The sequence below is a fragment of the Cotesia typhae genome, unplaced genomic scaffold (genome assembly GCF_013202065.1).
Source record: "Cotesia typhae breed Kobodo isofemale line unplaced genomic scaffold, CoteBio_Ctyphae contig_11, whole genome shotgun sequence".
NCBI classification, from domain to species: domain Eukaryota; kingdom Metazoa; phylum Arthropoda; class Insecta; order Hymenoptera; family Braconidae; genus Cotesia; species Cotesia typhae.
The window spans coordinates 3,362,403-3,389,943 of NW_027423711.1; the positions used below are offsets into that span (position 1 = coordinate 3,362,403).

General features: G+C 28.1%; 3 protein-coding genes across 3 annotated transcripts; 2 read left to right on the forward strand and 1 right to left on the reverse strand.

Moving 5' to 3' along the window:
* Positions 1 to 177: 177 nt before the first annotated feature.
* LOC141524761 (enkurin-like) lies at positions 178 to 2,137 on the forward strand. The gene is made up of 3 exons (XM_074238813.1): positions 178 to 1,105; positions 1,182 to 1,430; positions 1,851 to 2,137. Exons 1-3 carry the CDS (start codon positions 626 to 628, stop codon positions 2,031 to 2,033), a joined length of 912 nt encoding a protein of 303 aa, XP_074094914.1. The 5' UTR covers positions 178 to 625; the 3' UTR covers positions 2,034 to 2,137.
* On the reverse strand, positions 1,984 to 5,356 carry LOC141524748 (uncharacterized). The gene is given in 4 exon segments (XM_074238786.1): positions 1,984 to 3,300; positions 3,511 to 4,359; positions 4,362 to 4,443; positions 5,231 to 5,356. Coding segments are annotated over 4 exon segments (2,220 nt in total). The 5' UTR covers positions 5,351 to 5,356; the 3' UTR covers positions 1,984 to 2,131.
* LOC141524723 (uncharacterized) lies at positions 5,346 to 25,739 on the forward strand. Its single transcript, XM_074238741.1, has 4 exons — positions 5,346 to 5,809; positions 7,645 to 19,880; positions 20,742 to 20,981; positions 21,374 to 25,739. Exons 2-4 carry the CDS (start codon positions 7,746 to 7,748, stop codon positions 21,443 to 21,445), a joined length of 12,447 nt encoding a protein of 4,148 aa, XP_074094842.1. The 5' UTR covers positions 5,346 to 5,809; positions 7,645 to 7,745; the 3' UTR covers positions 21,446 to 25,739.
* The last annotated feature ends 1,802 nt before the right edge of the window (positions 25,740 to 27,541 follow it).

The following is a 27,541-nucleotide window of genomic DNA, read 5'->3' on the forward strand; positions in this document are numbered from 1 at the left end:
ATATTTATGTGTCGTTTATGTATATTATATTCACTTTCAACCAATCATAATGAGAATAGTTATTTTCAACCAATCATATCACGAATAAATTGGTTTCACATACATTTCATCTCTATTTTAATATTAAAGATTTTTTTTATAATAATTGCATTATTATAAAATTTTAAAATAATATTTAATGTCTGCCAACTTCAGTGTCATAAAAAATAAGATGACAAATATAAAAATTTTTTTAGATATTTATAGCAATTAAATTATTATAAAAAAAGTTGAATTAAAAAGTTTCACATGTAAAAATTAATACAAATTACAAGTGAAAATTTTTAGAAGTATTTTTTTATTAAAAAAATTTTTTAAATTAACAGCTGACTGCTAACATCAGTATTATAAAATAAGCGCAATTTTTTAAGATAAAAATAAACAGCGATGTGGTTGCTAGGATAATATTATTATTGATAAAATAATTTGCATGGATGTTATATTATATATAAAAATAAGTGTTGCATGTTAGATAATAATATCTGTGATAAATGTATAATTTATAAGACAAAAATTATTTGATAATTTTTTTTAAACGATTTACTGGACGTGATATTCAACGAGAGTAAAAATTATAATTATCAAGATGGCTTATGATATTGATGAAAATATAATGGAGTTAATAACTAAGCCTCCTATTGAAATAGAAGAACCACCGATGTACGTATCTAAATTTCGTAATTCTGTTAAAAGAGCATCTATCCGTGGTAAAAGTGCTCATAAAACTCTTGGTGTACCTAGAGTGTCATTAAATTCACCGCAAGAATTTCTGCGAAAACATTCACGTAATGAAATAAAGCATCCTGATATTAAACATAAACATTATCATATACCAAACTATCAGCACAAATTGCCTGAGTGGAAACCACAGAAATTACCGAATCCGAATCCTTCGGATAAAATACCTAGAAGTACATTTGATTCAGGAAAGAATTTTAAGCGGGATAATATTATTAAAATTAAAAATACACAAGCTAAAAAACCAATTTTGTATTACGTTGATGATCGGCTGGGCAATTCTTTTCCCCGTAAACCTAATGGCAGCTTCTCTGTAAATCCAAATGTGGTAATTATTTTATTTTAAAAATTAAAATAAAAATCTTGTGTATTAAAAATTTAAACTTTTAATTTTTAACTTTCAGGAAAATGAAAATCCACTGTATTATTTAGAAAAAAATCGTCAGAATGAAAAAACAAGAAAAAAGTTATTAGAAAAATTTATAAAAAGTAATAAAAATTCAACAGATCAATCATCCGCGAAGAGTGAAACATCATCAGAGCATGACGGGTTAGAAAGTACAGAAAATGACAAAAAGTTATCCAAGAAACATACTAAGAAAGAACAAAGTTGCCGTTATGTTACTGAAGAGGAACGTGCTCAGCTTCTTTTAGTAAGTTATTTAAAGGGCAAATTTTTTCTTATAATTCGATGGGTCATGCCTTTGAAAATAAGATACTAAAATTATTAGATATTAAAAGATACGAGGTGAGTCCCGGGAGCCATAAGGGCGTATAAAAAAATTTCTTTCGGGAATTAACGTATTTTTGTATGAAACGTGTAGAAAAGCAAAAAAATTTTTCTTCAAACTAAAAATTTTTTTAGACTTAAAAAAAAAAAAACAGAATTTTTATTATACTTACTTACTTAATTTATTGTATTGCATTGTACTATAATGTATCTGCTTAATTATCCAACTACACTATTTAATTATTACTCATTAATTGTATCCAAATCTTGTATTATTGCCATTCGGCTAAGCCTTGGCATCTAAATTTAATAAATAATAAATAATAATAATTATTTGTTATAGGGTATGAAAAAAAGATGGGAAGAAATGATGAAACAATTTCAGAGCCTTCCATTTCTCACTGACACACCACCAAAAGCAAAAAGAAAAGCAAAAATGGAGCAAGATTTGAAACAATTGGAAAAAGACATAGACATGATAGAACGCTATCCTCATATTTACGTTTACAACGATAATGATGATTAAAAAATTATATTATTCAGTACATTTTATAAAATAATGATTTACACAAATGATCAACAATTGTTAGAGAAATTTAAAAATTAGTAAACTAAATCAAAGAGCTAGAACTCTTGCCAAGTTTCTGTAATAGTTTCATCGTTTTTATTGACAATCAGAGTGAAAGTATCACCGTTATTTGTTTTACGTTTCTTAGCTCGTTTTTCGGTTAATGCATTCTCACTTTCCAGCATCTTACTGTTTTCGAGTTCACTTAATGGACGTAAAGAAAGATTTCTATAGTTTTTTTCAACTTCATCACCAACACTAACAATTCTGTTGTCATATATAGCCGGTATATCACAATAAAGACATTTAACATCACCAAATTCATTGTCAAGTAGCGGATGAAATATCCTTCCACAATTGGGACAGTTTCGATATTTAAGACACGTTATTTGTAGTAATGTGATAGCACAACGCGGTAATTGATGACCCTTGGGACAAGTTGGCTTATTCCAAGGTAAATCGGTCACCATTTCACCACATAAATTGCAGTACTCCTCTTCAATTAAATTTAATTTAGCAGTTGCCCTTAATGCATTTTTCGCTTGCCTGACTGCCGAGTTTTTATCCGTACTTTCATCCTCGCCAGCCAAAAAAACTTCCATATAAAGCCGCAGAAAATGAATGCAAAGTTTTAATTCATTAGATAATAAAGTCTTTTTAGCTATTTTAATCATAAATTCTGTTGCCGAATGCACAAATATTAATGGTTGAGCTTCTGATATTTCGCCGACAAAATTATCAATTTTTTTAATAAGCTTTTTGTTCTTCATAACTTCTGTAATCAAAGTTAACCACATGACAATACGGAGCTCGTGAGTACTCAGTGATTCTACATCTTCAGGAATTGCTGGAAGAATTTGTTCCGGAGTAGGATCACGAGACGCACGTATCCTGATTGATTCCAAACAATCCCAATGATCACCTAGTGTTATGCCCTTTTTATTTAAAACTTTCCAATGATCCCATTCATCGCCTTTAAAATTGAAGAAATAAACAGTACTAGGCTCCCGATTCACCAGATGATCGTACAAAACATTAGGACTCGTGACATTGACAAACGTAGCACTACTCGGTGCATGCGCTAATCCTAAAAAGTTTACTTTCGATGCTTTCATTTCATGGTTAATACTTTCTGTTATTAGGTCAGATTCAGTTGATGTTACTAAATACATTTTGCTGTCTTGCGTTGATATTAATAATTGATTATTATTAATTAGCGTCAGTCCTGCAATAAAGAAAAGTCAATAAAAAATTGTATTGTTTAAGAGGGATAGCCACTGTGAAGGTGACCGTCTTTTATTTCTCATGCAATAATTATCTACGACAAAATTTCTCAGCAAAAATTTCTTATACAATATTTTATCAGTCAAAAAAAATTCGAATTTTTTCGATCCTCACAGTGGCTATAACAGACAAAAAAATAAATAATAATTACCAGAAATTAAAAATCCTGCAAATTCGATGTATTTTTGTCTCAAAAGTTTTCCATCATTATCAACTGTTACTATTATTAAATAATAACTTTTAGCAATCACAAAATTTATTTCTTTTTCGGTACGTTTAAATTCCTGGATAAGACTGACGTTCATTCTATCGGGAGTTGATTCATATTTATAAAGCGACTGTTGAATAATTGAGTCGTTGGTTTGATTTATTTGAACACCGTAAACACGTCCATCGAAAAATCCAACGATGATTAAATATTTATTGATGTCAAGATTTATCCAAATAAGTTTTGTAATTTTAACATTTATGTCAAAACGCATGCGATAGATTATTGTAGGTGGTACTTTCACTTCAACTTCATGTACTTTTACAACTTTCCAGATCACTAGATCACTGCTTCGATATCCGGTTAACAGATAGCTATAAAATATTGATTTATCTTGAAACAGAGGACTCCAAGCCAGAGCTGTTCCACAAAGTCGTTGTAAAGTGCTTTTAAATTTATCAGCATCGCCAGCATTTACTTGTGAAGTTTTTGAATTATATTCTAATTCATCTTTTACTGCTTCCCACCATAAAGTTGACAAATTTATTATCGAATACCAATTATTTCTTATTTTAGCAGTTATATCTATGGCGCCGGTTGATGTAACTGTAGCCAACAAACATTTTGATGGTGATAGTAATTTTATTGGCGACCAAGATAGCTCAACAATTCTTGGAATATGATCAACTTTATCTTGTATTTTTGGTGTCAAAGTGACGTCTAATAAAAATGAATACAAGTCGTTGCGTGAAAATTCATTTATTATTGTATTTAAGTTTGGTAAAAAGGCCAAACCGGTAAATAATCTGTTGCATAAATAAATGATCGTTTGAATTTTGCACTTGGATAAGCACACAATGGATTTGGTTGGAGTTCCTGAAATAAACATTAATCAATTAAAATATATGTGATTATTAACAAGTATTATCTAATAAAGAAAATGTATAAAATGTTTGAATCATTTTTATATATTCTCAATTAAATCAATAATTTGTGGCATTGAAAATAACATGCACAAACTTTATGAAAATTAAGTTAGCCGACATCTAAAAATTTTTATAAATTTTTTTATAGAAAAAATTATTACAAAAAAATAAAAAAAAATTTTTTTTTGTTCCACTTTAATAAATGAAAAAAAAATAAAAAAATTTGAAACATCGGCTAGCTTTAGTACTATATAAACTTTTTACTTTTTCAAGTATTTATGATGACATTAAATTTAGCTATCACTTTACAAATGTTTTAATTTTTTTTAACAAATAAATTATAGCAAAAAAAAATTATTTAAAAAATGAACTTGTAGAAATTCTAATAAATTAAAAATGCAATTTTTTAAAAATAATTTTTTAAAAAAAATTTTTTTGTTAAAGAAAATTAAAAAATTGATAAGTGACGTTAAAGTTAGCTGTCAACTGATTAATTTTTAATTTTATTTAACTTAAATTAAGTATAAAAAATTATTTTAAAAAAGTTGCATTTTTTTGTTTTTAAAATTTCTAGATGTTAATTTTCTTTTCTTATTTTTTTGCCAGAATTTATTTGTTAAAAAAAGTTCTAAAAATGATCAAATATCTGCTAAATTAATTTTCATGTAAATTGAATGTCATTGGTAATTTTTAGTAGCACTTATAATAATAAAAATAAAATAAAAAATTATAGTTACCAAAATATGAACCCCCTTTTCTGTTATAACAGAAATTTGATTATCTTGTGACCAATCAACAGCAAAAGGTGAAATAATAAGCTCATGTAGTGATAAATTGTAATAGTCACTAGCTTCCATTTGAATAATTAATAAATAATACTATTCATAGAATAAATAAATAAAATAAATAATTTACAAATAAAAAAGTTGAGCTTGAGTTATAATAAATAAGTAATAAGGTTGTGTTTTTTTAATCATAATAACAAGTCACATGTTTGATAGTTTGGTGATTGCTGCGCCATTTTTAAATGTCCGCGCATGCGTAAAAATAGAGCGGTAAATTAAAAACGGGGCTTAATATTTGTAAGGCTGGTGAGAGCTGCAGTTGTGATATGAAAACCGATTGTACAACAGAGCACCCCCTTATTGGGGGAATTATATTGCTCTATAACATACTTCCGGACACCTGTATTAACGATGTTTTGATATATCCATACGTGTGTGTAATTGAAAGACAGCAGGGGGCGCGTGATTTTTTTTTCTCAATAATTCAAGTCCAAAATGGCGTGTGTGTTGTGACTGTATATTGAAGAGCAGGTGAGAGCTTATTTTTTTTAAATACCACTGTTAATATTATTTATTTCTCCGTTTTAGGTATGTATATGTATAAACATTTTACAAGTGAAATTAATTGTGTAATTGGAGTGTGACACGTGGATAGCGTACTAATGTGAACAATAATGAGTATATTTTGTATCGTGTCAAGGCGTTACCATGTTGGTTTTACTGTTAAATATGTCATACCATATCAAATGTGATAAACTATTTTATTCTTACCTTTTTACGTCGTTTATAAAATTACCAATCCCTTTAATTTTATCATTCATTATTTTTATTACGATATTTTTAGTTTTCATTCAATTTGTTTTAATGCCTATATAAATAATATGTATATTTTTTTCGCGGTAATAGATTATTATTCGCGTATGAACTTTTTTACGTACTTACACGTTTACTTTAAAATATTTTACTGATATGTCTTGACGGGTAAAGTCTTATTGTTATTGTTAATATTATCTTTATTTTTATTTATTTATTTATTTTTTTTTTAATAACTATATGATTATTTACATACACGATTTTTTTTTAGTAAATGTTGATAATGTGTATTTAACTTGTCTTCTTATAAAGAACAATAATGATAATTATAATAACAATTTAAACACTCACACTTACACGTGTTTATCAATATGTTTTTTTTTTTTTTTTTTTTATTACGTTTTTTAAATGAAAACATCGCAATTGACCACGGAATTATTTTTTCAACTATTTAATTTAAGAAAAACAAAAAATGTTTTTAACGACGTAAAATTTAATTATTTATAATTTTTTTTGAATAAAATTTTGAAACAAATTTTTAAATATAAAAAAAAAAATTAATTATTTATTTTAAATGATGAAATTTATTTAAAAGCAACACTGGTCATTTTTTTTGCATTAAATTGAAGGATCATTGGGCTTATTAGAGTCTATGGTTAATTGATTGTTTTGTCATCAAATCTCTTATCACAAGCCAGTGTAATAGTTAAGGCTACCTTATCAGTTTGATAAACTCTACCACATTTATTCTGAGCACTTACACGTTATTATAAAGCGACGGTTTTTTTCTCTTTTTCAAGTTTTTTTTTTTTTTCCTAAATGAGCCATTAAAAATCAAGCTCAATAAGAAACAATTAATTTATGATCATTAATAGTTAAAAATAATTTTTATTAAAGGAAAAAAAAAAATTATACGACAAAATAGATTCGATAAAATGTTATTGACCTAAATGAATAAATGGTAGTGTTACAAATGTGTCGCTAGAATGATTAAAAAATTAATATATCATATGTTAATCTAAATTATCATTATACTTGTTATATTAAAAAAAAAAAAAAAAATTTATAAACATAATTACTCCTTGAGCTAGATTTTATTTCACAAGGAATTAAATATATAAATTTAATTTAAATTATTATTTAATTTCTACATTCATTATTTTTGGGAAAAAAAAAAAAAAAAAAAAAAAATAAAAATAAAAATAAAAATAAAAATAAAAATAAAATAAAAAAAAAAACATTAATGTTTCGTTGAAATTTAATTAGAGTTAAATTTAAATTAAATAAATTTTATTTAATTTATAAGTATAAATTATTAGCAGTATAGAAAAATGTCTCTAAGATTAATTATTACAAGACGAAATAAAATTGCACTTTTCTTATTTTTATACTTTTATTATACATTAAAAAATACTCTTAATTCTACTAATTAATTTTTCAATTGTCTGATTTTTACAAAAAAAATTTTTTTATGTTTGTTCAAGTTAAAAAAACATTGAACTTGACATATTTACCTTTTTACTTAGCAGAACATTAAAAAAAAATAATTTCAGGTTCCGAGTGTCCTGCCGTGTCAACATGACAGCCAGTGAATGAGAAAGCTAAAAGGATTGAGCATTGAAAAAACAAATTCTGATCAGCAAGACAATGTACAATGAGCTACAGCGGGAACCTGCCAGATTGGCATCAGTATAACCCACCACAGCACGGACGTACAGGATCGTCCGGCTCACAAAATGCTAATTCAAGTCATATATACCACTCAAATATTAACCCACCGGCACTCGACTCTTTAAATTTAACGACAAACGAGCGTCAGAGTAAGCATCACCGCAATGACGTTAATTATTCGCGGGGTTACTCGACGACGGCGATGCCTGGAGCAAATTGTGGAACCAACTCAAATACGAGTGTCCACATGGGGCTTTCAGGTTGTGTGGGCCACTACGGTTCATCACCTTCGAGAAATCCGATGATAGAGGGTATGTCGAGCTCAATGGATCCGCGCTTGGCACCCGTAGGTCCAATGAATGGGCCTGAATTACCACATCGGAGCAACCAAATGCCATTTAACCCACCAAATCATTCAAGTGCATCAAATATAAATAATATTCATTCTAATATGGCTCCGCAGACTTCACCAGTGGGACCAATGTCACCAGGAGGACGTCAAGGTCCACCGTTTGGGAATTGTAAAGGCCCGTGTTGTAATCCCGATGCGAGTATTGGCTATCCACATTGGGAAAAATACAGTCATTATCCACCGAATGCTCCTTACCGAGATAATATGCGAACTGCTGGTTATCATGTGGAAAATCGTCGCTATGTACCGGACATGAATCTCAGAAAGGATTCTATCGAGAATAAAGAATTACCTCCAGCATCATTTCCTGTGGACAATCGTCGAAATTATCCCGAATACAAATATCGTAAAGAATTATCACGAAATTATCCTAGTTCTGGTTTAATTCAAAATTACAATCCAATTCAAGGTTATAACTTTCCATCGGAATGTCAAAAATGTCCTCACTCTGTTAAAGATTATTTACGGCGTAGCGGTTCTAATGCTCAGGCTATTAATTCACAAAATCAAGGAATTATTAAATATCCAGAGCAGCAGCAGAGTGTTATTGTACAGCAAAAATACAATAACAAACAGATGTCATATCCGAATGGTGCTATGGGAACAAATAATATGCCAACATCAAGCGCAAGTAATATTTCATCATCACTACAAAATTCTTACTTTAATCCTCAGCTACCTCGGGATATGGTCAGAGATTTTCCACGAGAATTTCCAGATCCTGGTGCTATTGGTACTCGATTACCAACGTCACCTTCAGGGTTACATGGGCCTTATCAAAAGTACCATGGTTATCAACAAAAATTATCAATGCAAAGGTTTTCAATAGAGAGTCATTTGCGTGCAATGACAAGAGTTCCGGGTTACCAATCGCATCCTAAATATCAAGAATATTTAATGAGATATCGTGAATTATTGAGGTTACAACAGAATGCTGATTACCAAGGAATGCTACAGGAAACGTCAAAATTATCAAGTCCATCTAATGGTCCACCTCCAATACCACCGATTAATTTACAATTTGATCAGAACGGTGTTCTTATAAATACTAATTATACTCCCGGACATTTTCCGAGTATGCTTAATACGGTGAATCCAATTGGCACAACAGAAACTACTGATAATACGGATAATAACCAGACAAATATTATTAGAAATCCGATGGAACAACAGCAAAATAATTACGACAAAATAACAGAGCAATCTCTGTTAAATTTAACAAGAAATCGTGATAATATTCATAATCAAGATAATTATTTAATGCAAAAAAATGATGCTACGGATTTTGATAATTTAATAGTAAATGTTGATGACCTTGATATATCACCGCCTATAAGAACATCAGCTTCAGATACTTTGGGTACAGCAATGTCAATGCCTTCAATTGATAACACAAATTCAAAAGAATTTACAGATAAACCGGCACTTGATGTACGACAATTTTTAGCTAATTGGGATGAGACTGAGGACGAAGAAGCCACAGCTGCTAATCTTTCACAAGCTGGTATAAATAATATTACGTCAGTTGTTGGAGGCAGAAGAGCCTCTGTTTCACCACCAAAACAAATTACATCTGAAGATAATCGTGAATCACAACAAAATAAAATAATTAATAATTCTGATAAAATTTCAGAACAGACAACAACAACAACAACAACAACAACAACAACAACAACAACAACAGCAACAACAATAATAGATGCTAATTTAATTGTACAAAATAATGTTGAAAATATAAATGTTACCGGATTAAAAACAATTGAAGAATTAACTAATTCTGGTACTATTGTTCAGTGTATACAAAATGATTCTGATGATATACCAACAATTCATATTGTCGATCATCTACCAAATGAATCTGAATTAACGACTATTCAAACGGTTTATAGTGATGTAACATCATTGACGATGGAACAAATTGCTAAGGCACCAATTGAGATTATTAATGAAACACCTGAGGGTACTGAAACAATAACACTCTATGAATCCGACTCGGGTATTTGTACTAAAATACCAGAATGTAATGACAATGCGGAAGTCGCTGAAGGTGTAATTGTCGTTGATCAAGTCGTTGCTTCTATAATTGATGTATCTGTAGAAACTGTCGAGACAGTAACTGAAACCGCTAATGATAATAATAATAAGAATGAAACGTCGCAACTTGATTATAAAAAGTCATCATCACAAGCTGATAGTCCAGATAATAATAGTAGTGATAACGATAATAGTAATAATAATAACAATAATAACAACAACAGCAGCATCTGCAATAGCAGTAATAATAATAACAATATTAATAATGATAATAATGATGATAATAGTAATAAAAAAGTTATAAATGAGTCAAGTAAAACTAATCCGTCTCATAATGACAGTAATAGTTCTACTAATCTTAAAAAACAACATTCATTCGCAAGTGACGAATCACACAATCCAGATGATATTAGTTTACCAGATTTACCAATGTCTGAATGTACGCCTATCTCAACAACATTAAATACGCCTATTCATTCAGACAGTGAAGAATCACCGGAACATGTTACTGATTTATCAATAAATACAAATCCAATAGAAGTTATACAAAATAGTCCAATTATAAGTTTTACACATTCGCCAATAAAAATTGATCCGTATGGTAATTTAGAGAATGATAGATTAAATGAAAAACGGCCTGAAGATTCATTGGATTTTGATTTTCATGAAGAAAATAATTTAAAAAATAAATTTGATAACATCAGTGATGTCAGCAGTTGTAATAACAATGATAATAATAATACGAACAATAAAAAAAAAGCTGTTGAAGATTTCGAAATTGCCAAGAGATCAATTATTACATCTACAAATTCTGTTGCTATTGTTAATGTTAATAGTGATAATAGACATTTAAAAAATCCATGTGAAAATCATCATGAACAAGTCAATGACGATCATCTTGAAAAGGAAAATTCATCAAAGAAAGATAAAGAATTTTATCCGTTATCAGATCCTTTGGTTGGAATGACGCAGTCTTCAGATTCAATATCAAAAGGTAATTTAGAAACATCAAATCCGATTGGAGATGTTTCAAATGACATGATACAGCCTGGTGACTGTTCTAGTGAATCTTTGGGAGCTAATACTATTCTTGGTAATTCTGTCAGTCGTATATTGTCATCTGATGAAATAGATACAGGAAAATGCCCATCAATTATAAATACTGAAGATTTTCAACAGTCAGATGAACTTGATAAATTATGTAATATGTCATTAGATGACTCTTGTATGATGCCACTGATAAGCGACGATAATTCAAGGTTAACTATAGTGCCTTTGTCTTCTATTGAGGATCGTTCATTAACTAAAGTAATGACAAATATATTGCCCATTGGTGATATGAATGTACTTGAATCTTCTGATGATGAGCTGTTAGATAAAGAAGATGATGATTGGATAGAAGTTAAATCTTTAGACGGTCAAGATAATAATCCAGCTGTGAATTTATGTACTAATGAGACTGTAAATAGTAGTAAAAATTGTTTTGAGAACTCGCTAAGTGATTTGCAAGTATATCCCAATGAGTCAGAAAACAAAAATGATACTGACGAAGTTATACAAATTAAAAAACATAACACAACGTGTTTTACAACCGTTACCAGTACTAATATCTCAAACGAGTGTAATTCCAAGTGTGATAATTATTCGTCTAAATTAAACAACAAAAATTCACGAGGTGATGAGAAGAAAAATTATATACCATCGATATTTGATACTTCCGGTGAGTCTCAAAGCACAGATTTAACAGATAAATTTGAACATCGTAAGCCAGAAAAAAATAATAGAGATCGCTTAAAGTCATTGAGGGAATACCGTCGAGATAAATCTGTTGAAAAATTATCATCAGGAAAAAATGACATTGATGATTATGATTGCAGTCAAGATAATTCATTATCTAATGATTTACCGGTAAAAACTAAAACTATTCAAGTTCGTGGTATTATTATTCAAGATAATGATAATAATGACGACGGTGATAATACCGAACGGAGTAAAAAATTTATTGGTAATAATAAAAAGCAACAAATGGATGAAACGTCAGGTATACAGAGTGATAAATCATTTGAAGCAGTATCTAATTCATTTAGATCCTTGGAAACACATACAGTTACCAAGTGCTATCGTGGTGGGCATAAAGATACTGATGTACAAATACATGTTGCTAATATTAATGTTAGAGAAAAAAGTGATGATGAAGAAAGTGAAGCCATTGACGCGATTGAAATAAAGATAAATGTGTCGCGTAGTGATAAAAATCGTAGTAATAAACAATTAAATGATAAATTACTAGATAATGTTAATGAAATTTGTCGTAATAACAGTAAACGTGGCTTCTTTTCATTTCCAGAAAGTGAGACAATAAATTATTCACCAAAATCTATTTTTAATCATCGTCGTCGTTGGTCATTACCAGATGAAATTGATACTAGGAAGCCAAAGTTTTTTAATGAAAAATTATATCGTCGACATAGTGGGGGCCACAGTTTTAAATCATACCGACGAAAGTCTACTGATGATAAACATTTTATTGATGGTAATAAAAAATCTCGGCATTATGATACTATTAATTCAATTAATAGTAATAATAATAGCAGACATTCTGAAACAACTGTAATTCAAGATCGTCAAGATTTTGCTACCGATAATGATGATGATTGCTGTATTAATTCAACTGAAATTTCTCATCATTCACATGATGATTTACAAGAAACACTCGAAAATCATACCAATAGCACTCACAATGATATTCAAAATAATTTGGAAAGTATACCAGAAGATTCCAGAGAAGACGAAAATAATAAATTAGTCGAAGAATTAAATAGCTCGAAAATTAAAGATGCGCCACGTAGATTATCGGTAGATACAACATTAAATACTTGCCGTGTTGATGATTTGGATAATATTGTTTCTAGGTCATCGTGTGACATAACACCCGGTCCATCAGATACAACTTTAATGAATAATATTTGGAATAAATCAAGTTTTTTAGATGACAATGTATCATCGTTTGACTTTGATAATTTTGACGTTGCTCCAAATTTAAATAGCAATAACAGCAATAATATAATCGACAATGTCAATGATAACAACAGTCAAACGGGGTTTACACTGATAGACAATGAAGACGGTATATCATCGAGAATAGATGCAGAGGTGCGCAGTAGGAGGTTGGAAGATAGTGAAAAATATCGTAATCCGTACTCAAATGTTAGACAATCAAGCCCAGATAGCTTGGGGATTAATCTTAATACAGTTCCGGTTTATACAACTAAAGACGGCAAGATAACGTACAGTCCTAATCCACGATTCACTTATCGTGCTCTACTTATGGAAGCGAGACAGCGTGAGGGTTATCCAATGATTAAAGACTTGTATCAACCGAGAGTGCAATCCAAAGATTATCAGGAAAAAATATGGAATAAACGTAAATATGAATCAACAGATAGAGATAAATATTATGATTCAACTAAACGAACCAAGTCGGCGACCTCTAAATTTGGAAGTGGAAGATGGGGAGATAATAATCATGATCGACAGATTAAAATAAATAATAGATTTAATAATAAGTATGGATGTAGATCGAGAGATAGAGTTGATGATTATACTGATTTTATTGGTGATCAAAGTACTATTTATACAGAAATTTCAACGCCGCTTAATTATTCAACAAGTGACTCTACATTAAATTATGATTACTATCAGCATTCACAGTCTATGATCTACAGCGGCCGTAGAAATGAAGATTATTATCAAGAAGAAACATCGAATTTTACGAGAAAACATGATGTTAATTTAGATTGGGATCGTGCAATTGAGTTACCAAGTGGTTCAATGATGAATTACAATAATTATGATAATAATTTAATTAACAATGAAATTTTTAAAGATAATAATAACAGAAGTGTGGATTTAAAATTATCAAACGGGGAAGAAATGGAAAAATTTTCAAAGAATTTAACCCATGATTGTCTTCGTGAAGATGATACAGATATTTTGATGCCTGCTGATATTTCTAAAATAGATATTATACCGTCAAAAGATATTTGCAGTGTCAGTGAAAGACGTGAAAAAATAACGAGAGAAAAAAATAAAATGACTCCGGATTCTTTGGATCCTGAAGCATCTAACGATGATGATGATGATGACTTTAAAGATATTGGGGGTAATTCTATTATGATGATGAAACCACCAGCTAGCGTTGATACAGAGCAGGATTCTCAAGCAATGCTTACTGATAGTGGACTTGAATCTTCTACTACTTATACAGAAGGTAGTAAAAGTAGTAAAGAGCCAAAGAGATGCCAAAGATGGCCAAAAAAATTGTTAGATCGTGTGGAAAAAGTTGATAATATTAAAGAGTCTAAGAATGATAATAATATTTTTGAATCAATAGTTGATTTAAATGTTACCGATAACATTATTTTATCTGTTACTAATTCTGATAATAATGTTAAAAAAATTGATGATTTAAGTCAAGATAAAGCCAAAATATTTGTTAAATATGAAGATGAAGAAATGAAAGAAGAAAAAGAAAGTCTAAGTGTTAATCAAGATATGAAAAATGAAGAGAAAGAGAAAGATGAAGAAATTATAGGAAATGAAACTACAACTAAAACAATACCAAATATTAAAAACATAGAAAAACTAATAAATTTATTTTTATTTGAAAATAATCAAAATAAATACGAGAGTACAATGTTAAAAAGTCTTGATTTAGCATTTCCCAGTCGTAAAAAATTAACTCGTAAACCAAATGGTCAAGTTAAATTTAATACTGAGACTGTTGTTAATATTAATGATAATGAAGAACCAAATAAAAAAAATTCTAGTAACTTAAATGATTTACCATCATCTTCGTCTGTATTTAAAAAACAAATTTTAAATTTTATGGGATTTAAAAAATTAAACGAGGGACCAATAATTAGACGCATATCGAGTGATGAAGTTGAATCACGTAAACGAGAAAATAATATGAGTATTTATTATGAAGATATAAGTAGCTATACAGGTGCAGGAACATCTTTATCAACCGCAACTGATGCCATTGGTGATAGGAATATTATTGTTAACAGAAAATTTAAACATCAATTGACAAATAAATTGATAAATGTACAAACAGCTACCAGAGAAGCGGAATCGTGTGATGATGAATCGCATAATAATACAGCTATTTGTTTGTCATTGAAAGAAATTTCTGTTGGTAATAATCGTAATGATGTTGATGATGAAGAAGAAGTGTTTGAAAAACCGGCAGTACCTCCTGTTGTTTTCGGACCTGCGAATAATCCAGATTTGATTAAAATAAATGAGCCTGACCCAAGTGAAATTTCTACAGAATCTGAAGAATCTGAAGCTTCTAACTACATTGACACGCGTAGTTCTACGCAATTTGGAAGCGACTGTGCTGAATCTAAGCAAAATAGTGGGGATTGTAGTAACAACGCTGGAATTAATTTTTTGTCTACGTCTAGTCAAGAAGCCATTGATGCCATCGATCTTAACGAAATGAGGAAAAACTTGGTTTTAAATATCCCGAAAAATAATAATTGTGAAACTGGAGAGCAGCTGCAGTTTAATAAATTGAATGATTTATCAAATTCTCAGAATGATAATGATGATGACGTTGAAATTGATGTTGATGGAGTTAATGCTAGTGAAGTTGGGGTTGATGTCGATCTAGATATAGATGATAAAACAGAAAGTGAAAATAAAAGTAATAAATGTGATATTAATGATAAATTATTGGCATTTTCTGGTAAAATATCTAGTGAAAGTGAAGATGATTCAAATGCTCAAGATGCGTCACCGCTGCAAAATGATAAACTTGAAAATTTGAATATTATAAGCAATGGGAATGAAAAGGATAAAGAAAAAATATTGAGTTTTACTGGACGGATACAGAGTCCAGAAAATCGTGTTGATCTTCATCAAAATTCACCGGTATTTAGGTCAGATAAATTAGAAGATAATAATTTGAAGGTGTTAAATTTTTCTGGGTATATACCTAGTCCTAAATATCATTTTGATACATTTTCAATTAAAAATTCTACTGAACCAATCGAAAGTTTGAATACATCTTCACACGTTAATGAAAGTACTGATAAAAATTTAACATTTTTGGGAAAAATAATCAGTGATATACATGGTAAGGTGGTAGATAGTAATAATAAACTATCAAGAACAGTAATTGTGTCAGATAAAATACCAAAATTTATCATCAAGAAGACTGATTGTTCGTCAAAATCATCGTCGACGATATCACAAGTCGTACCACCGTCTGATGTATCATCGCTAAAAAGTATCGACACTAAAGCATCATCGAGTCATAAAATTTCTTTGCATCCTAAAATACCAAAGATGATAATACGAAATTTAAAGTCACGTCCTGGTACTCCGACAGTAGAAGAAAATGCTGTTGAGTTGTCATTTCCAAAAACTCATGAAGATCAGAAGATATTTGAAGTTAAAATAAAATTGGATGATAAAAAGCAGCACAATAAAGAATCTGTTAAAAAATCTATTGGGATTATTGAGTGCAAAGTGCCTAAAATGAAAATAAAACTCGATGACTGTCAACCAAAAATGATTTTTGAGAATGCAAGTATGGAATTATACGACAATGATTCAGAATCTCTTAAGAATGTACCGAAAGTTAAAATTCGTAAGATTAAAACATCAAGTTCACAGAATGAAACATCATCATCTGTTAAAGTTACAAGCAAGAAGAATGACCATTCAGAAAGGTCGGACAGATCTGAAAAATTAGAACGAACTAGTAGCAGCAGTAGAATTGATAAATCTAGTGACAAACACAGAACTGGTGAATCAAATCGTGAAAGAGATGTTGATGATAATAAACATGAAAAAATTCCAAAATTAAAAATAAAAAAACCAGAATCATCGCGTCATTCTCAGTCGTATCATGATTTAAAAAAGAAGCGATCGAAAAGCCCGACAGATAATTCTAGCTCATCCCAGAAAAATTATCAGAAAAAATCATCAAGCCGGCATCGAAGCGAGACGAAGCAGCCAAGCGAACGTTCACCATCCGCAGACAAAGAGGGGAATACAAATTCTCATGCAAGTATGTCAGAGAAAATACCGAAAGTGATAATAAAACGTGCGTCATCCAGTGCGGAATTTAAATGTGAGCTGAGTAAAGACGGTGGCGATGCCATTAAATTAGATTCTAAATGGCAACCAGAAGTAAAACTTGAGCGCTTTAAAGTTTTGGACACAATGGCTAAAGAATCAACTCATGTTAAAATTCCAATTAATATGCTTCAAGTGTTGACAATGCGTGACATATCACATGTGTCGACGTGTTCAAAAAGAGATCGTTGGACGCGTACATCGTCTGATCCAAGTGAGAAGAGTCATTCTCGTTCAGATCGATCGATAAGCAAAGGTAAGCGCAGACATTCTGATTCTGGGCGTTCCGGAAAAGGATCTTCAAGTTCTAGTTACCATAGCAGCGAGAAGAAAGCCAATGAAAGAAGAAATTCAACTAGAAGTTTGAATGACGACTCGGATACTGAAGTATTTCCGAGAATAATCAGACGTGATGCTCCTAAACGTTTGAATGACGAGTCAAGTCAAGATGAAAGTCTCGATACTGTATTCACTGAGTTTACTGATTCATTTAAAAACCAGCAACTACACCAGCAGACTCAATACGAGAAAGCTTCTGCAGTTGAACTAATACCAACACCAACGATGGCCGTAACAACTTCAACAACAAGTGAAGAAACTAAAAGTGAATTTGAATTCAGTGCAGCAATTATTAATCAAAAGGTTAATAATTTCTGTACTGAACCAACTATCACGACACTTGTCAGTGAAGCTGATGTTACAGTGGATGTTGTTAATAATAGTAATAATGAAATTAATAATAGTAGTAATAATAATAATATTGATATTGTTGAAAATTATCAAGTACCTGAATCAGTGATAAAACTTGAATCGTCTGATGAAAGTCAAACTACTATTGAAATTCTTCCTGCATCACCAGAATTATCACAACCAGAATCAGAAGCACCGATTCCACTTAAAGGTAAACGAAGAATAGCTAATGGTGATATGGCACAATTATATTCAGAGGATGCAATACCAACGCAATTTGAACTTGAATTGGAGATTGTTGATAATAGTTCAGAATCATTAGAAGTTCCTGTACCAGATATAACAAATTCATTTTTAAAAGATAATTATTGTTTATCAAATTATGCTGAATCTGATAATCCTGCTGTTGTTAATGATAATTATTTAAATTTACTAAATAATCAAAGTAATAATATTGTTGATAATGCAGATGATGGTGGATGTTGTTCAAAGATTGTGGAAATTGATTATCAACGTAAATGTGATGCATCAAGTGAAACTAATATTTGCTATTCAGATTCATTGGTTAAAGAAGTTTTAGCGGCTAAAGAAACTCTCAAACGGTGTCTCGTCAAAACTAAAAGTGAAAATAAAAATAGTGGTAATAATAATAATAATAATAATAATAATAATAATAATAATAATAATAATAATAATAATAATAATAATAATAATAATAATAATATTAATAATAGTAATAGTAATAATAATATTAATAATAATAATAGTGGTAATAGTAAGTCTAATTTATTATTAATAAGACCAAAGACTGCTGCAGAAAAAAAACAAGGAACTGGATTGGATGTATCAAGAAGATCAAGCAAAAAAGATGAAGTTAAAGTTGATAAAAATCGTGTCTTCCAAGAGAGTACAATTTCGTGTGATGTTTCACGTAAGGATTCAACAAAGTCACATCGCGGAGAAGTTGTTAAAAAACGAGAAGAAACTGATAGAAAGCATGAAAGAAGTGACAAGAAACGTGAAGAAAGATCTGATAGAAAGCACTCTAAGTCCAAGAGAACTAGTAGCTCTGATAGAAGAGAAAAGCGCTCGAAAATAGAGTCCAAGTGTAGTAGCAGTAGTAGTAAAAAACACGATGAAAAATCTGCCAGCGTGATAGTAGCATGTGACAGCGCTCTTTTGGTTACTGACACGATTAAAAGTCTCAAACGCTCTCGAGAATCGATCGATTTAAGTGAAGCCAGTAATTCTACCTCGAAAAAATTGAAGACATCATCTTCACATTCTGCTGAAAGTTATAGCTCTAGATCGAAAGCTTCAAGTTCTTTATCATCATCTTCACCATCACCATCACCATTGCCATCACCATCATCCAGATCATCATCATTATTATTGTTACCGAGGAAACATCACTATGAATCTGGAAGCTCTAAAGACTCTGAACACCAACGGCAGCCTTGTCCGTCACCTAGTACTGATAGTTCAAGTAAGATGTGTAGTTATAAAATACCTAAAATACCTAAACAACATCATCAGCATCAGCAGCAGCAAGAGCTTAAAACAACTAAGACGACAACTGTGGTTACGGTTAATAGAACAGAGACAATGCCTATTTTAGAACCGGCTGATCAACTTAATTTTGATCTTAATGAACGAGATACTTCGAGATCTCCGCCGGAAATTACTAAGCAAGACAGCACGGAATTGAATTCAGATAGTCCTAAAAAAGTTGATGAAAAAGCAAGTGAAAAGGATGATTCTGTTATACATCAGGATTCCGAAGCTGTTACATTTGCTGATATCGTTGCGCAAATGGCTTATCATGAAAAGGTTTGTGTTAATTAATTTTTTAATACTACATTTTTTTTGTGGTAATTAATTACAAGTGGGGTAAAATGTATTTTTGGCCATATCTAGGTAAAAAATTAACATTTTTTGATTTTTATTAAAAAATTTATATTTCAATAACTTTTTGCCGTCAAAAGTTGGAAAAAATTTTGGCTCTCATATTTTTGGATAAAATTTATATTTTATTTTATTTTTTTTTTTTTTATGTTTTTGATATTTTTTTTTAAATCCACAAAAAAATGAACAATTAAAAAAAAAAATTGGGTATCACAATTTTTTAAATAGATTATAAATTTTTTTGAAAATTTGTTAAAATTGTGGCAATCAATTTTTTTTTTCAATTTCTCTTTTTTTTTGTATTTCTCAAAAAATGTCAAAATTAAAAAAAAAAAATTTCCTTCAAAAAAATTAAAATTAAAATTGTAGATCCCACTTTTAAATAATTACTTATTTTTTTTAAGAGATTTTTTTATAGTACCCGCTATGAGAATAATTTTTTTTTTTTAATCGATGTCGTGATAAAATTGTAATGATAGTATTCTTCTTTCATGAGCATTTTATTTTTATTCAATAAGGAGATATTATCTGAGATCAGACTCGAATAAGATTTTCTAAAAGCTATTAAACGTTATCATAAATAGAATTCTTAATTAATTATAAAATATTTAATTCTCGGGAGTTTAATTCTAAAAAAAAAATTTATTTATCAAGAAAAACTATTTATTTTATAAATTTTAAAGCTTGTCAAAATAAAAGTATATTTTAAAAAAAATCGACGGCTGTCGATGCAGGTAAGAGTAATATAAATAAAATGTATAATTGAATAAATATTAATGCTTTTAGGCTACAATCAAGCACAAACGCTACTGTATATTGTGTGAGAGATGGTTTCCAACAACAGAGAGACATAGAAGGCATTTAACTGGTTATCAACATCGGCATACTGAACTTACGCAACGCAGAACCGTCCATGCCTTATTCATGCTATTTACTGGTAAACCATGTCCTCGATTATTGCCTGCAAGTATCGTGAGGACAGATTGTGTACCTGGTGAACCAACTCCACTCCAAATAGCTGTTCAAGTAAATTATTGATTTTTTACAAAATTTTTTATCGCTTATTTTTTATCAATAGTTTGGAATAAAAATACTTTAAAATAATTTGGGTAATATCCGAATTACAAAAATACTTTTTAGGTAGATTTCATAGAAATCAATCTTTTGCATTGGTCCTTATGTTGGAATTTACGAATTGGCGTTTTTTTTTTTTTTAAATATTTCTCTTCAGAAATTAATAATTAATAGAATATTTGATCATCAGCGAGTTTCTTGAGCCAAGAAATAGTTAATTGAGTAAAAGTATTTTTTTTTCTCAGTGTAGTTATAAAAATTTTTAATAATCCAGCTAAACTATTGATATTTCTAATGAATGATGAAATAATTTAATTAATTAATAAATCATTTTTTTATTCCAGGATGTAGCGATAGGCTTGGAAAAAGGCACCAGTAATAAAAGCAAAAACATTAATGAAGAAGACAAATCGTGAGTAAATAAGTGATAAGTTGGTAGCCAAAGATATTAGTAACGAAAGAAAAAAAAAACAAAAATAGAAAAAAAAAAACAAAAAAGAAAGAAAATGATTAACAAAAAAAATATATATACATAGTTATGCATATATAATATATATAAATACACAAGAAATACATAGTTAGATAAATTAGTATATATTTAAACTTGAATTTACCAAGAGATCCTCGAGGTATTTCAAACAATTGTACAAATAAATATTACGAGTACGTTATACTCGTAGTTGTTTCATCCGTTAAAAAAACATAAGTCAAAGAAAAATATTACATAAATGAAAAACATAATATTATATATTTATAGATATAAATAATATTTTGACATAATATATTGATATTTATTGATGTGATTTTCTGTATGAAATTGCATGAATATTGCATACATATAAGTATGCACGGGTTACACTAATAATATAAATTTTATAACAATCACTTAAGAATTAGAGAAATTTACTATTTAAATAGATAAATTATCTTTATCAACTTGTGATTCAGTGATTTCAGTACATATTTATTAAGTAAATGTGAATATAGGTATTGATATAAATATAATTATATTTAAAAAGTCTTTTAATTTGTTTGGCCTTTCCTCCACTCTCTTGCTCTTGATAATTATTTTTAGCCGGATTCTAATATTTTTAAACACAAAGAATACACGTGTGTCTTATTAATAATACATTGGATTTTAATAATAATCAAAATTTACATAAATCAATTAATTACTTTTAATTGAAACAAGAAATTTATATTTTTTGTCATAAATAAAAAAATATTTTAAAATGACACCAAAGGCACTAAAAAAATTTTTAATGAATTTTACAAAAAGTTTTTGCATATTGTGTTGCATTTATATAATTATTTTTGGTAGATAAAATAAAATCCCGATGTGTCCTTATAAAATATTATATTTTATGCTACGCTAGATAAATTATAATTTTAGATAAATTTTTTTAACAGTGAAAATATTTTTTAAAAATATTTATGTGCAATTATAGGTGTGTTTTTTTATCAATATATTAATAAATAAATTTTTAAACTTCAAGCTAATTAATAAGATATTAAATCATAGCGCAATGAGCATTTAAATAATCAATAGAGAGTGGTAACAGATAAAAAATTTTTTTTTATTAATAATACTTAACAATAAATTTTTTTTTTCGACTGTAGATGTGTTAAATATTAAAATTATTGTGTGTTCTATGTGCCTAAATTATATAAAAATAATAAATATCTTTAATAATTAATACAATGATATACTAAACATACATCTATGCTATAAATATGACACAATAAAAATATATATTTATATTTGTACACATGTACAAAATAAATGTGCGATTCAATTAAATGTCGTGTTACAATTATTGTTACATTATAATTCAAATGTGCCGTAATAGATATTTATCACTACATCGAACGCAAACAACAAAGATAAATTAAAAAAAAAATATATATTTTAAACATTTGAAATGTACGTGTTTTATCGTTAATTGATAATACAATGTAAAGAATTTTTTTTCGGGAATTAAATCAATGTACTTTCGTTCGAAATGTGCAGAAATGCAAAAAAAAAATTTTATAAGCCCTTATGGCTCTCGAGACCAATCTTGGATGCCATAAGGGCGTATAATAAAAATTCTATTTTTTTTTTCTAAGTCCAAAAAGATTTTTAGTTAGGAGAAAAATTTTTTTTGCATTTTTACACGTTTCATACAAAAATACGTCGGTTCGAAAAAAAAAATTTTTTTATACGCCCTTATGGCATCCGAGGTGAGTCCCGGGAGCCATAAAGGCGTACAAAAAATTTTTTTTTTTGGAAATTGTAAAAAATGTGCAAAAATCCAAAAAAAAAATTTTTTTTTTAAACTAAAAATTTTTTTTGGACTTAGAAAAAATAATAAAATTTTATAATTTAAAAAATTGAATAATTGGGATATATATTATCGGGATATGCGTAAACGACCCAACCCTGTAATGCAGTTACATTTGTGATAATAAAAAAAAAAAATAAATAAATAAATAAAAACAGGTGAATCAATATTCATGATTAGTATTAATCGAGAGTGGAAGTAAAGTAGGAAAAATTATTATATACAAATGAATTAAGTGAATTGATGTCTATTTATTCAATATTGAATCAAATAAATTTATTGCTTGACAATCTCTATAAATTTGTTCCCATAATATGAATATTTTTTTTTTCTTTGCGCAAAACAGTATTGAAAAGGAAGAAGTTATCTGTATATATTGGATTAAATAAACACGTTACGAATGTTGATTCTCACTGTTTCCTGTTGTATAATTGTATTTATATAAATATCTATAAATAACGTTTCAACAAAAATAATAAATTATAATTGATTTAAAAAAAAAAAAAAAAAAAAAAAAAAAAAAAAAAAAAAAAGACAAATCAATGTAAAAGATATATTGACTACTTGAAACTACTCAGAGTTTTTTTAAGTTTATTGTCATTTCAATCATTAATATATTGACATATATAAATACATAAATAGATATATATTTATAAATAATAACGATTTTAAACTGTACAGAGTGTGTTTTCAATTAAAGTTATACATAGATTTTTGTGAATTAAATAAGCATAAATTAGTTAATAATAACTATTTATATTTAAATGTTCAAAACATTAAGTTTAATATCACAAGAATAATTTTTAATTTATTTATAAAATTTTATGTGGACAGGGTTTTACAATCAATGGATCTCTTTTATAATAATTTTGTTTATAAATATTACTGTTCTTTTATAATAAATACACACTCGAATCATTGCAAAATCACATTTTTAAGAAAACAATAAAATTTATAATTGTTTATTTTTAATTAAATATTTTATAAAAAATTTTATCTATGAAAAAACAAAAATTAAAAATATCTAGCTAGATTAAATTCATCACAAAAAATTGTGCGTTATAAATAATGAAATTTAAATGTAATAAATTGTTGATCATTTTTTAGTCATGAAATCATTTAAAACTTGTCTAATGTACTTAGGCGTCATATATATTTACAAATTAAAATTATGTCGATAAAAAAACGGAAATATTTAAATAAGAAAAAAAAAAGCCATTAAAAATCGTATATATATAAAATATATTTAATATAAAATAACGGCTGATTTTTTTCTTGTTTACAGCTGTTTTTAATTGTATAAAAAAATTTAATTATCTGTAATTGACATTCCGATATCATAATTATTAAACTTGTTGAGTTTTTTTTTGTTTGGTTACTGTGTATTAATTATTGCTGCAACAAAATTAAATAGAATTTTCGATAAAATTTTTTAAAAATATTTTTGCACTTTGGTATGTAATTATAATTAATAAAAAAAATTTTTCTTCTTGAATATCACGAGTTATTTAGATGTGAAACTTGAACTTGTCGGAGATAAATTAATTTATGTTGCAGCAATACTTGTACATTATTACATTGTTATTATTAATTGTCATAACTTATTGATTTTATTATTATAATTTTATTGGATGTATAAAATTTATATTTGTTATTTGTTATTTTATAAATGTATAATAGTTTTACGTTAAAAGGTTACTGATAGTTATTAGATAATGGTTTTTACATGGGTATTTTATTTGCGTCTCTAAATTTTTAGTTTAATTATTATTATTAAAATTTTATTAAAAGTAAATATATTTAATTAAGTTAGAAAAATAATGTACGTTAATGGACTACGAATTTAAAATGATTTTAATTTTTATTATTTAAAAAAATTATCATTATTAAATTAGTTTAAACAACCAGGGTAAAATCGTTCGGCGATATTTAAAATAATTATAATATTGTTTATTATAAGTGTAACATTCCTATGAGGTTTAATTTTAATTTTCAATTATTATTGAAGTGTTTTATGAGAGTGACGGATTACCAAAGTGACCTTTCAACATTTTATTAATTTAAAATTAAAAAATGTCTGTTTCGATTTTTTAATATTTTGTAATAATTATTTAAAAAATAATTTTCAGAACAGGGATATTGCCTTATTATTATTGATAATTAATTGTTAATGATAAATTTTAAATTGTATAAACTTTTATTATAATTATAAATATATACATAAATACATTTTTATTTGTTAAAGTCCCACTGTGTGTTGAAAATATTAAAATAAATGGGGGTGCTGTACATTAGAAGATGTTTTAGGTGTGTGATAATTAAGACTTGTTTTTGGTTGACGTCAGCCTGTTGCACTATTATTATGAATAAAAAAATTCTATGCAAATTTCTGTCTTATTATTGAACCTGTATAATATTTATTTTTATTGTAATATTTATGTTGTAATTTAAAAAAAATTTTTTTATTGAGTAAATGTACCAATTATTGACCAATTAAGGTTTTATTTTTTTGTATTAAGCTTTAAAAAAATTATTAAGTTATTAAAAAAAATTTTGAATTTTTTTTATTTATTATTTATTTATTTTTTAAGGGAGAACCTAAATTTTTATGAAAAAATATTTAATTATTACAAAGTTATTAACAATCTCGTAGAACACTAGAAAAAATAAAAAGGGAGTAATTATTTTGGAGCAAGAAGAAATTTTCTTGGCTTAAAAAAATTTAACTTCGTTCAAAAAATTTTAATTTCATTCAAAAAATTTTCAGTCTTAAGATTTTTTTGATTTAAAAAAATTTACGCTTGACTCAAAAATTTTTTTTTTCTGTGTACGGAGCTACGTCGATTTGTCATGGAGTAATATTTTATGAAGACATATTTTAGCATTCATTTTTTGAATATAGTTACATTTTTGTTTTTTATTATGCCCTGAACGCCGCTTCAATAAAATTAGTTGTAAATTAAAAAACTAAAAAAATAATGTATCAAAATATTGGTTACAAAAATAATAATAAAAAATTAAAATTTATTAGTTTTCTTCTCTTTATTTTTCCTATTTTTCCTTGAAAAAAAATTACGTTGAAGTTGCAAATACTTTTGGTCCTCCACTATGTAAATTTTTTTCATCAAATTATCTCATAAAGCCTGAGAAAAAAATTTTACACTCCTTCAACGTTCTTTCTATTCTTCTCCGGTAAGTAATTTTTATTAAAAATCAATTTTGCACACCTCACCCGTAAAAAATTTAATTTTAAGTTTATTTATGGTAAAAATTACCATTACTCCATTATATTTCATGGGTAATGTATTAATTTAAAAATTAATGATACATTGCAATAATTAAATGCAATATTTTTGATTTTTTTCAAAATCTTCCTTCGCTAGGCCGTATTACCCCGCCTTATATATTTTTTTGTAAAATGAACGTGTGAGGCGTGCACTTTTGGATTTTCCAATCTTTGTTATTATTATTATTATTTTCCTACAAATTGAGTAACGATATAAATTTTAATTTTCAGAATTTACTAAAAATATTAAAGTTTTTCATATTTTAATAATTTAAATAATCAAAAAAGCTATAAAAATTCAAAAAAAAATTTTTTATTCAACTTATAAAAAGGTTTAGTGATAATGGGTATTAACGATTGCTATAAACTATGCCAGCATTTATTAGACAGAGCTTATAAGCGTACAAAAGAAAATTTTTACCGATCAAAATGTAAAATTTACATCGACGGCTTGAGCGTGTGGTTTCTCGGTTACTCAGACGACTTGCCTAATAGAGCAATCGCTCACATGAAATTCAAGGGAATAATATCTGCGATTAAAAAAAAAAATAATTTTACAGTCATCTCAACAATTATGTACTTGCACGGAAATCCTCCCGCGCTTAAAGACAAGCCTGTGTCGAAACACGTCTCCTCAGAAGAGCTTCTCATTTGGTGTCATGAACTTTTAAGGAACAAATCAGTTAATGAGATTTATTTTCTGGATAACGGTGAAGCAGAATCTGAGTGTTTTTTCAAACGAGATGAAGAATATGCTTCCATTATTGTAACAAACGACTCGGATATTTTGCCTATTTGTTACAACTATCAACCTCAGTCTCTCCACGATTTAGTTTTCTGCTTTTTAACCCGTAAAAGACTCTTTTACAACACTAATTTTCTGACTACCAAACTGAATAAAA